At 40.4% G+C, this 12,909-nt stretch overlaps 2 protein-coding genes across 2 annotated transcripts in view; one reads left to right on the top strand and one right to left on the bottom strand.

Moving 5' to 3' along the window:
• Nucleotides 1–7,453, bottom strand: part of LOC124254105 (doublecortin domain-containing protein 1-like) — a 62,899-nt gene extending 55,446 nt beyond the window's left edge. Inside the window, exons 1-7 of the mRNA XM_046687977.1 lie at nt 7,344–7,453; nt 3,378–3,546; nt 2,096–2,335; nt 1,776–1,840; nt 1,184–1,296; nt 416–684; nt 170–269 (exon numbers count right to left, since the gene is read on the bottom strand). Of these exons, the coding sequence (XP_046543933.1) occupies nt 170–269; nt 416–684; nt 1,184–1,296; nt 1,776–1,840; nt 2,096–2,335; nt 3,378–3,544 (954 nt within the window). The 5' untranslated portion in view covers nt 3,545–3,546; nt 7,344–7,453. The remainder of the gene's footprint in view (nt 1–169; nt 270–415; nt 685–1,183; nt 1,297–1,775; nt 1,841–2,095; nt 2,336–3,377; nt 3,547–7,343) is intronic.
• Nucleotides 7,454–7,667: 214 nt separating this feature from the next.
• The window catches only part of LOC124254103 (AP-2 complex subunit alpha-2-like), a 56,332-nt gene continuing 51,090 nt past the window's right edge, over nt 7,668–12,909 (top strand). Inside the window, exons 1-2 of the mRNA XM_046687976.1 lie at nt 7,668–7,785; nt 11,623–11,700. Of these exons, the coding sequence (XP_046543932.1) occupies nt 11,637–11,700 (64 nt within the window). The 5' untranslated portion in view covers nt 7,668–7,785; nt 11,623–11,636. The remainder of the gene's footprint in view (nt 7,786–11,622; nt 11,701–12,909) is intronic.

Raw genomic sequence — 12,909 nt, 5'->3', positions numbered from 1 at the left:
AGCTGATACCACTGACAACATAGCCGATACCACTGACAACACAGCCGATACCACTGACAACATAGCTGATACCACTGACAACATAGCCGACACCACTGACAACATAGCCGATACCACTGACAACATAGTGGACCCTACATCCACATTACTGTTACACAGGGTAGCTCACCTCCTCTGTGTTTGACAAGTTGGCCACTATCTCCATGGGTTCTTTACTCCGCCCGTTCCGATAAACCAGGATTCTCACTTTCTTCTGTTCAATCAGAGTCCTGTAAAACAAATTATTCCAAATACATGTACAATCATGTGTATCTGAGTTCATACCGAACAGACTGGCACTCATGGGTGTATTTGCAATAATAGCTTTAATCATATAGAGAAGATTAATCATACACTGAGTTAAATGTGAACATACTTCATTCTCCTGGACAGACATGATCGGGTCCTCTTCTTTCTGCCCTCCTCCGGGAGCATGATGCCGGACAGCGTCCACACGGCGCCCTCCCTCTGGATCAGATTCCGTTTGGTGGGGAGATGTGGATCCTTGTAGTTTTCCCCCATCGAGATGTAGACATCGGAATCAGGGAGGATGTCCCCCGCCTCAAACACCTCGATGCCATCCTCCAGGAAGATCCTCCGGGCAGCAAACGGCAGACCCAGCTTGACTGTGAGGAACTCCAACAGCTGTCAACACAGACAGTAACACTAATTCACTTGACATTAACATGAGGCATTTTATTTGCATTAGCAAGGACAATAGAGCTTCTGTTTAGGGCTGAGAAGCGTCACTCTGGTACATGGGTGGGATGTGTTTTGTGAAGGACCCAGACTCCCACTGGACCCATGGAAAGTTCTGTGAATATTGATTAATGACCAAAACATTGTTATACCTGCGCCCTGGTGGAATCACTTCCAAAACACATATAAGTGATGGGCATTGTCAGGTGAATATTAAGCTGTGTAACCAGCCATTTTGTTTATTCCCAACTCTTCAGGCTCACAGTGGGTACCTTGGTTAGTTTGGGCAAAATGGAGTCAGATATCTGGTTAACCTATGTTCTTACGATTTTTCTTGATTTTTCTTTCAGACATTTAGTGAACCTTAAAATGGTCATATGCTTTTTATAGTTGATTGATAAATACTTTTATCGACACTGAATCACTGACTAAAAGTATTTCTTACCATCTTGATGTTTGGTGCTGTAGCTCGGACAAAACTGTCCCTTGTTCCATTTTTGAATGCTACAACTCGTATAGTGTGTGGTTGGCGTCGGTAGAGACCTCTGGGTCGTTTCCCTGGACACAAAGAACACATTAGTTGCAACGTAAACACTGTAATATGCCAGTTCACATCAAACCACAACATGTATATCATGCCCCACAACAATTACCCCACTGCAGGTGGACATGGGCTTATTCATATGGTGCTCACACAGTAACAGACCAAGCTATTACCTCCGATGATGAAGTAACAAAATTAGATTTCTTGAAAAGTTCTACCCAGACATTTCAAAACCCATCAGTTGAAGCCATCCTTCCTATGATCATTCATCCCACCTCCATCCTTCCCACAATCACTGCCCCTAACACTCACCCGCACTGGGGATGCAGTCAAACCTGCTTCCCCAACCTGCTTTCTTGCCTGCAGCACACAGCCATGCCCTTGACAGATACTCAATCTCAACTTCCACACCCACACTGTCTCTGGGCTACAGCTCACCCCACCCCACTCACACCAACACCCACACCCTTTAGCTGAAGCAAAGGCAACCTACCTGATGATGGTCTGCCGGCGGTGTATCTGTACGAGCAGCGAGACGAGGCGCCTGACACTGGACGGCTGGAAGAGATGGAGACAAACATTTACAAGCTGCCACACTTGTTGAAGTAGGCACACACGTGGCAGCAGTGCAGGTTACTGTTGGGCACACTGAGTTAGCCAACTGAGCCAATGACAAGCTGCCTTTCATCAACAGTCAGTGAGGGGCAGAAGAAACTTCCCAGAGTTGGTGATCATGATAGGGTGCATTGGTCATACAAAATGATCAAACTTTGACACTTTACATGAAATATGTTGGAATTAAATGCCCCCTACCTGACTCTCCTGACCGGGGCGCTGGCAGGTCGGCGGAAGTACTTCACACTCTTCTCACGGGGTGTTTCTGGATCCCACAAGCTGGGATCAGCAATGAACTTGGCATCTATCTTTGGTTTTTCAGATCGTTGTTTGTTGCGCATATTGACAGCTGAAGCTGGACGTCTCCGTGATCGACTGTGGTACGTTGTGGTGCTGGGAGTTGGGGGAAACCGCTGGAGGTATGGCGAAGCTGGAACCCTGCAGGAGGTGGACATTATTATAATGTTTGTTACAAAACATGAAAGGTATCAGCATAGATTAATGGAAGTGATTCAGCGGCAGTGAAAATGACAACACCGAGCATAATGAGTACCCCATTGCAGCTACTGGTGACCTACTCTAACCTGTCCACCTGCTGGTGACCTACTCTAACCTGTCCACCTGCTGGTGACCTACTCTAACCTGTCCACCTGCAGGTGACCTACTCTAACCTCTCCACCTGCTGGTGACCCACTCTAACCTGTCCACCTGCTGGTGACCCACCTGTCCACCTGCTGGTGACCCACTCTAACCTGTCCACCTGCTGGTGACCCACTCTAACCTGTCCACCTGCTGGTGACCCACTCTAACCTGTCCACCTGCTGGTGACCCACTCTAACCTGTCCACCTGCTGGTGACCTACTCTAACCTGTCCACCTGCTGGTGACCTACTCTAACCTGCTGGTGACCTACTCTAACCTGTCCACCTGCTGGTGACCCACTCTAACCTGTCCACCTGCTGGTGACCTACTCTAACCTGTCCACCTGCTGGTGACCTCAACTGCTGGTGACCCACTCTAACCTGTCCACCTGCTGGTGACCCACTCTAACCTGTCCACCTGCTGGTGACCTACTCTAACCTGTCCACCTGCTGGTGACCTACTCTAACCTGTCCACCTGCTGGTGACCTAATCAGTTGGTTGGTTTGGTTAGTTGTTTAACGCCACACTCAGCAATATTCCAGCTATATGGCGACGGTTTGTAAATAATCGAATCTGGACCAGACAGTCCAGTGATCAACAACATGAGCATCGATCTACGCAATTGGGATACAATGACATGTTTGTCAACCAAGTCAGCAAGCCTGACCATCTGATCCAGTTAGTCGCCTTTTACGACAAGTATGGGTTGCTGACCACAATTTCTAAGCTGGATCTTCACAGGGAAACAAGCATGGGTGGCTGAAGACCAAGTCTAAGCTGAATCTTTATGGGTGGCCTAATCAACAATTCAAACAATAGCAACGATGAGTATTACTGACTCTCTGTCTTTCTTGACTTCAGACTTTGATTTCTTCATTTCCTCCAAGTACTGGGCTATGAGTAAGTCTTCATAGCTGATCAAGCCCGAGTTGTTAGGGTTATAGCTCATCACAGTCTTGTCCCGTGACGACATCCGGTTGACGTCCATGTCCCCACCCTTCGGCATTTCTGAAATACAAAGTCAACTTAATAGCTTCAAAACAAGCTGAAAGCTGAAACAGGGCTTAAAATCACTTTAAATATTATTGCATCTCCTTAGAGATGTATATGCACATGTGTTTGACTACTTGTACTAATGCTGGCTTTGTGCTGCTAAACCACTGAGATATGATGCTGCTGTTTAACCTCGCTGAGACACAGTATACCATCTCTGAGCCTGGGATTCATTCCCTTAAAGCTGAGTGTCAAACACTCTGTCCACTCCACTACAGAGTTGGAAAAATCTTTACAGTGGTCAGTAGGGGTGTCACGATACACCAATCTCAGATACGATACGATCCGTATCACGATTTTAAGGTCACGATACGATACGTATCGCGATACATAATTTTCATAGCATTACCTTACCGGCAACGTACGCGCTCACTGATTGGTCCATCAAAATAGTCTAGCCAATCACAAAAGCTGTTAGTTTCCAACCTATTTTTTAAGTAAAGCTAGCTACATCTATTTATCGGAGCGGTCTCGTATAATTTTACTATCAAGACTTTGAAGGAGACGGATATAGCATAAAAAATTGAATCGATAAAGTTTTATAATAGGAATCGATACACGCAAGCAGTAAAAATGTATCGATGCATCGATACATTCGCGTATCGCGACACCCCTAGTGGTCAGTAGAGCGTTTTCTTGTAAATGTCATCTCTCCAGCTAGAAGCAGGCATGGAAACCAAAGGTTCATGATGTTGAAAACATTAAGAGGTCATTAGCTTCATGTAGTACAGAGGCAACCCTCAAGGAACTCAGAACATCTTTATCAAGCTCCACTCCACTCTGCATTAAACCACAGAAATCTGTACACTACACATGTTAGATGGCTCTATGTTAACTGAAACTTTCATGTAAAGTGATTTCATACAACAAATATCCCCATGTAATTGCCTTTTGTTAAACGTTACAGCAGTACAAAGGCAGGTAATAATAACACATGATAGTAACACAGACTGAACAACACAAACCAGCACCAGTATTTACTTTTATAATGAACTGACAGATCGAAGGACCTGGTTTCAGGTAACAAACATGCTGTATGTTTTAGTCAAATGAGTCTAACGAACTACAGTAATAACAAGCTAAGACTACTGGTCCCTTTGACTGACTGACTGAGTTTGGTTTTACGCCGCTTTTAGCAATATTCCAGCAACATCACGGTGGGGCACACCAGAAATGGGCTTCACACATTGTGCCCATGTGGGGATTCGAACCCAGGTTTTCGGCGTGACGAGCCAACGCTTTAACCATTAGGCTACCCCACCGCCCCACTGGTCCCTTTGAATTCGTTATAACTAGGGCTGCGCGATATAAGCGGTTTACCAGTATTTACCGGTTCAGACATGAAAATGATACGCATTGCGATACGCTGATCGAAAACCGGTATTTTGACATGTATTGTGAAAACTTCTTAACACTCGGATATCTTCGGATATTTCATTTTTGCACACCGGAAGTCATGCGTTTGTTGTAAAATGGCGAATGTAATGGTGTGGTGATGAAGATGTTGTTGATTGTGGCAATTGTGCTGGGAATGATCGTTGTGAAAATTACATATAACTGGATTGTTAAGTTCGGTTTGAAGTTGTGTTCTTAATTTTTGTTCAAGTGTTTCGCAATGTTTTGGATCTGAATGTTTACTCATTAATAACCAGTGATCACAGATATGTCCTGTTGCTGTCTAAAATCACAGGTCTTTTTTTTTTGAGAGTGGTGAAACTGGTTCAAACCAGTAACCACTGTGTTGATGTTAAATTGTTCTTTTCCTTGTTTCATTTGTGCCAAATATTTTTTACAGTTTTATTTTGTCATGATTAAAAGTTTTTATTAAAGCTTTATCAAGTATAGTGATTTTGTTGTGTTTTTGCTTTAAAAATAAAGCATTAACTCGATTATAAGTAGTTTTTTTGTTAAAACAACCCGGTCTTGCAATATATTACAAAACATATCGCGATATATGCTTTCGCATCGCAATTTGAAAATTCTCTGCAATACCCACCCCTAGTTATAACCACAGTTTACTGTAAGGCCAAATAAAAAATATGTTGTGGTTCCGATTACACCTCTTAAAAATTTTGGGTTGGTTTGTCGGAATTTTCTTTTAGATATTTTTTTTAGAAGTAAAGCTTGCGGCCATCATATCGACTTTCTCTATCAGAATGACAGATATTTGTTGGTGCCAGGAAAAAAAATGGTATCTGAAAGCTTATTTTGTTCATTCCGCTTAAAAAAATCGGGTAGGCACTAGGAACATTCGGAACCACAACATTTTTTTTTAAGCCTAATGTTATGAGCAACGATCAACACCACTGAGGTAGAATATCAATCTCATCTGAGAGCATAAGCACCCAGTCCGTTACATTGCCTTGTATTGGAAAACGAGCTGAATTCGAATTTCTGGTTATTTTGACGATTGCATTGCTCGCACTATATCAGGGGTGTATGTGCACTAACGGGAACGCACAAGTAGTTTCTTCGGCAGGGTAGATGCCCAATCACTATCGTGAAATCCAGAAGTTAAGGTACCGTATATAAAAAGCAAACAAAAATTAATGGTATTTACCCGAGATTGTTAATACCACTTCAGATCAATTATCTCTATAACAAAAACATAGTAAGATCAGTCGTCTGCTAGTGACAGGCAATATATAATATAAATAGTAAGCCACGTGATCACAACACTCCCTCACAGTGCGGAGCGAAAAGTATGGCTCATCGTTGAAAACCCATACAAAATCCCCGGAAATGGTGAGCGGCAACAGTTTCGCCGATACGATGTCATAGGGATATGACAGCATAGAATGATAGGAATCTCCGAAGTTCTATCCCCCCAAATCCTCACTTGGCATGTTTTCGTTTTTCAATGTTGAATCAGAATAAGTAAGCCTTTATCAAAACGATCAGTTCCACAGAGAATATTCTCCTGGGAGAAATTATCTAACCTGTATATGAGTTCTATAGAACAAGATTATGTGGTAAATTGTTACTACAAGAACAGTGAGTGAGTTCTAGTTTTACGCCGCTTTTAGCAATATTCCAGCAATAGCAAGGCAGGGGACACCGGAAATGGGCTTCACACATTGTACACATGTGGGGAATCGAACCCGCTTCAAGAACAGAATTATCTAGAGATAGTATTCCAGACGAACCAGTTTTCAGGAGGATTGATCTCTCTGAAATCACACTTACATTTCCAAATTTTCACAGTGAAAAGGTCACACATACATTATCAAAACAAAGCATCATACAAATTGAACTTCATGTGACGACTAATGTGTAATGACATAAACAATCGTCTTTGTTATTATATTCGTGAAATGTGTGAGATGTAAGAGAAAAAACAAACTGTGCAAGGGGACACGTGGGTACATATCGAACTTTATAGTCAACATAGTCAAAGAAAACAGCTAGCTTTCAAACCAATTTTTAAGAAGGCCTATACGTTTTTCCCCAAACTTATCACAGTTGGAAATAAATTCATTTGTCACTATGATCAATATCAACTGTGTGTGAGCTGTTTTTATATTCATTTTTTAGTGACAGCAACAAAGGCTGCTAAATGTGGCATTGAAATGAAACATATTCTCGCGTCTGCATACATTCATGAATCAACAACATTAGGCCATCATTATGAGAATGATTGAAAACTTCAAATCAAAACGGGCACCTGCTTGTCCGTCGTGTAAAATCTTTTTTCTCCTACGCTTCATACAACTAAACTACTTAATTGTAATTTCAAAGATATGAATTCTTACTTGTCACAAATGTATGTCCACGATGTTGTATAACAGTGTCACTTGGCCATGCAAATATTATTATCTCCAAGAAAGTGTGAAAATCAACATTTTGCGGCCATATTGATATTTGCCGCTATCACCTAGGAGATGACGTCACGCACAGATTGTCGCTCGTAGGATGTTTTCTTCTGAACATACAATTCATTACAATACATAGTGGTTTTCATTTATTATTTTCATGAGAGGTATTAAATGAAATAGTTTAGATAATTAGTTATATTGATTACTTACGGAATACCCCGGAAATTACCGAGTGGGAGTACCTGCTCATCTCCGCCTCGATTTCATCTAGCATGTTAATGGCGGCCATTTGTAGCTGATGGTACACCTACAACCTTGGTTATAATTGGACATTTGGTTGCTGTTGCTGATTTTACACTTTGATAGTTCTTGCCCGTGGGTAAGTATATTCTTACTTTATCACATCTGCCAGGAACAGAGAGTGATAACGCCTAGGTTAAGTTATAAACTGCGCCGGCTTCTAGACACTCAAAAAAATCTTGTCAAGTCTGAGGTCAGGGGGGCGAGGTTTGACCAAATTATTTCAAATAATTAATCCCCAGTGTACTATATTTACAATTGAAATTCATAGATATCATGACAGCGATACCAGATGAACGATTTCCCTTCATTATGAGACAAAGCAAACCCTGTGTTGATGATAAGGCGATGACAATCGACGTCCATTTCGTTTGGTGCCATCAAAAGTAGGCGTGACCATTGACAGATCTTACAGCAGTGTATTGACGCTCCGATAACTGAGAGTCAGTGGAAGAAACGTCGATGCCAGAATATTACTATGTCATAAGAATCTACAGCAAATCAAAGTGTGTGAATAATTTGTCCTTTCGATGTTGAGATACTCATCACTTGAATAAAATATGCTTTGCAAGTTGGCAACATATTTAACAGCCACGAATTGAGGCTCTGCTTAAAACTGGATGTTTTATCAGGTACAGTTACTTACCATAGCAAAACCATTTCACAAATATGGAATTCTGTCATTTTATTCTTTATCTTTTTTCCATGGCCAGTCCCTTTGTCCTATATAGACCAGGATGCATATCCATTTGTGTCGAACCACAACAAATTTGATGTAAGACAAATTTGAAATGAGAGAAATGATCACATTTGCTGTCATTTACTTGAACGTGGTTTCCTGGGTTCTCTGTTAATAAGGGGATGTTGCCAAGTAGGATCAAATCAACTAAAACTAGATGTAATTTTGCACATCTTTTTAATATTATGTCATATCCTTCTTGTGTTATTAGATAACAACAACCCATTAATTCATGCATACGAGTTGGGTTAAGAGATGGTGTCTAAAGCAAGTAATATTACCTGTTTTCAACTTAATGCATGTAAAATAGGACACAAATGAATGGAAGCCTGCTTTTGCATTTTGCAGTTTATATCCAACATATCCAGGTAAACACAGTAGTTCCACAATAGATGAAAGACAAAACATTGTGCTCATACATGGCTTGATGCGACTGAACTACTCCTAGATGTGACTGCCAGTTTCGAAAAGTAATGCTTACATAGTTTATTAAATTTTCAACACACAACATGTTTAATTGACTTTGAAACACTTTCTTCACAATTCTTGGATGAAAATGATTCAATAATAATTAGAGTCCTTATATGTTGTCCTTACGTTGTTTCCCTGTTTTTCACGCATTTCTCTTTTCTGGCTTTCAACATGATTCACAATTCTCAGGGTTCTCCCTGAATATACCAATGACATTCTTTAAATTTTGAGGATTTGTAGTAGACAGGCGAAGTTTCTGATGTTTTTTGACAATGTTTTTTAAAAACATCATTTATGAGAACCTAGTATTACGAGAAACAGGTATATATCTAAGATGGTTTCTTTTTTTGTTTTTGCTTGCTTGCCATCCCGATTTCCATGTTTGCTTGAAAGTTGTTTGCATCACATGGGGTTTGCATCGAAAATGACCTCAGACCTCGCAGATATTCTTGAAATATATTGTGATAAAATTGTATGTCAACAACCTCAGAAATAAATTATGGGTTATGTCAAGATATTTGTTTCTGTGAGCAAATCTCAGTTGAGATTCTAATATGGAGGAAAAGTTTTGACTGTTTCATTCGTAATGTGTCAATAGGTGATATCATTATCAGCTAGTAATGATCCTTGTTAATGAGGACCCAGATAAGCTTTGTATTAGGGTAAAATATGCAAACTGAATCATAGTTACGCATATGCTTTGGAGTGAGTGACTGACTGAGTATGGTTTAACGCCACTTTTAGCAATGTTCCAGCAATATCATGGCGGATGACACCAGAAATGGGCTTCACTCATTTTACCTATGTGGGGAATCGAACCCTTGTCTTTGGCATGACGAGCGAACGCTTTAACCACAAGACTGCCCCACTGCTTTGGAGGAAAGCCATCATCTACATTAGACCTGTGAAGGTCCGTGTTAGAATATTGATCTTCAGTAAGCCATGCTTGTCGCAAGACGCGACTAACGGGATCGGGTAGTGGCACATGTCATCGGTTCCCAATTGCGCAGATCGATGCTCATGCTGTTGATCACTGGATTGTCTGGTCCAGACTCGATTATTTACAGACCACTGCCATATAGCTGGAATATTGCTGAGTGCGGTGTAAAACTAAACTCACTCACTCATCTACATTAATTTTCATTTGCGTAACTTATTTCATAAGAGCACAACATACTTACAAGAGAGTATCAACAAATGCAAATTGAAAGTATTCTGTAACAGCATGTTAAGCAGAATCAATTTTGGAACAGGTTGTGCATTGGCTCAGTAATACCGTGTAGAGTAGATCAAAATAGATGAATATATACTGAATACCCAAAGAAAACTTTCAATGCCTAAAGTGGATGATGTTCAGTAAATACTTGTGGCTTCAATCTTCATCAGGATCCTTGAGTTTCAATGTCATTGTTCAAGTGGCAATGCACATTTGGACTCACTTTCCATGATCTTAAGCTGTTCTTGTGTTAGTTAGGTGACTCGACCACAGGCCAGAGAGATGTGACGATTCATTATATCTTAATAATGCCCTGTTCACATGTTAAAAATTGCATACATGTGTATATATAATATACCCATGTGAGTTTTCTTGTCATGTGAACTTGTTAACTTGTGTGTATGTTTACACCAGGAGCAAATTTACGCTGAATCTGGAACAGGTGCAAATGTAAATTTATACAAGTCCAAGTTTGTAATGGATGTATAAGTTGTCTTTTAATGTTTATTTTGCCACCAGAGGATGACCTAATTAAGATGATTGTTGACATGCCCACACCGTACAGTTCAGCAGCTGTTACATTTTCTATAGTTGACATTGTTTATTACCAACTTCTATGTGGACATTCAGAACTACGTTGAAAGTGTTTTTGTTTTTTTGTTGGTTTCCAGTAAGTGAAAAATTGTGAACAGAATAAATCAAATACACATAATTTCATGGAAAGATTTCTGTAAGGCACCTATTATGGAAAATGACACTTTTATGTTTAAAGTCACAAACAGACACTATCTACACACCTTGGTTAATTTGCATGTAAATTATATCCAGTTACAAATTCACATTTTTGATGATTTTGGTTTTCGTATATGGACAAGTATAATAGGCTGCTCTTGCAGATCTGGAAATTGTTTACACTCCAGAGGAACAGATGGTCACATGACATGCAGATTATCTTGTCACGGCGGAGTAATGCTCAGTCATGGCTCTGTTAGAGTTTGACTGTGATTCTAGTTTTTTCGTGACTGATAAGTTTTGTGCTTTAAGCTATAAGCCTGATCATGCTAAACGAACACTGATGTCTAATATTGGAAGTGAAGTTTGTGACTCATAGGCTAATGTGCTTTCTTATGTCAAGCTTAACATTTACTTGCACAAGGAGCTGTGTTTTGATAAGTAGGTTTTGAAGATGACAAAGTTGATTTCATAACAGATGTAAAACTGGCTAGTAAACATTTCAATCAAATATCCAAGTTCACTTTTATTACTAGGGCCAAGGTTGACCCAGTGGTCATAGGTCCATCCCTTCACACTTGCCAGAAACATATTATCATGTGTTTGAATCCCATTCTCTCTAATGTTACTAAGTTTGTTGGTATTGCTTCAACTGAATGTGTATCATCATGGGCAATCTGTAACCTGAAGCACCAAACTTTCACTCGCTATATATTTTGTGCAAATTTCACAAAGGAGATGTGTACTGTTGTTTGCAGGTAGATGCTCCAATATGCCGGCCGTGAAAGGGGATGGTATGAGAGGACTGGCAGTCTTCATCTCGGACATCAGAAACTGTAAGTCAGAACCAGAACCTTCCTTCATCTGTTAGTTTGTTTGCTGTTGAACACTGCAGTGAAAATGTTCCAGCTATATGACGACTGTCTGTAGATGATCAAGTCTGGACCAGACAATCCAGTGATTGACATCATGTTATGATATGATGACATGCATCAACCTGACCTCCTGTTAATCAATCTATCCTGTTCTAACCCGGATCTTCACAGCACATGTTTCATTCCAGCAAAATGCCAAGATGCTGACAGTCATCTGTAGATAGAAGTGCAAGGCATAATCTAACACTTCACTTGTATTTACAGATGAATGTCAGCATCTTGGCATTTTGCTGAATGAAATATGCCAAGATGCTGACAGTCATCTTAAATACGAGTAAAGTGTTAGATTATGCCTTGCACTTCTATCTGGATTTGTATGTGGTCACTAATTACTCTTATGCCCTTGTCATTACCGTGTAGAAGTAACACTTTGGGGGTTGAGTCAGTGAGCCCAGGATCCTGCTTGTCTACAAACACTGCTGCAACAGTCAGCAACTTTAGCCACACGAGTCAAACCTCATCTTGTTCACAATAGAGGATAATGTGAACATCCATACATGTTTGGGTTCATAGGGTCAATCAGTTGCCTCCCCCTTTCAGTCAAACCACTGTAAGATTATCATCAGTGTCATGCTGTATCATGATCAAAGTACATGTCTACAGTATGAGAATGAAAGTCCATTTCTTTAATATTATGATCAAAGTTCAACCTCACATCAGGATGCATGTCAAGGGAGGTAACTTGTAACTTTGTGCCTCCAAGCAAATTGGAAACAAGCTGTGACAGGGGCCTCTTAATCAAAATAATGATGGGGTGATTTTTCAAATTTATGAGAGATATAATATACTGAACATCATTGAAAACGCACCAGTCTAAAATTGTCCATATTTTCATCAAGATGCATTTCAGCATGACAATGATCAATGAATATAACTAACATGAAGTCCAGTTGAAAAAAAGCTTCAGAAACAAATTCCTGTCCACAGTATGACTCTTAATTCCAAAATGCATCAACATGCAGCCATGCCATGAAAAAAACGCGAATTTCATTCTGAAATCATACTGACTGTGACATTAAAAGCAGGTGTATGAGAACCGATTCTCATTGCTTCACTAACGATTGTGAAACGAGGACAGAGATGCCGAGGTTAACACCTCACGAGAGAGAA

The sequence above is a fragment of the Haliotis rubra genome, unplaced genomic scaffold (genome assembly GCF_003918875.1).
Source record: "Haliotis rubra isolate DU_JTF1 unplaced genomic scaffold, ASM391887v1 Scf563, whole genome shotgun sequence".
Classification (NCBI taxonomy): Eukaryota; Metazoa; Mollusca; class Gastropoda; order Lepetellida; family Haliotidae; genus Haliotis; species Haliotis rubra.
Note: the sequence above shows the minus strand (reverse complement) of the source record. Positions and strands in the feature narration are given on the sequence as shown.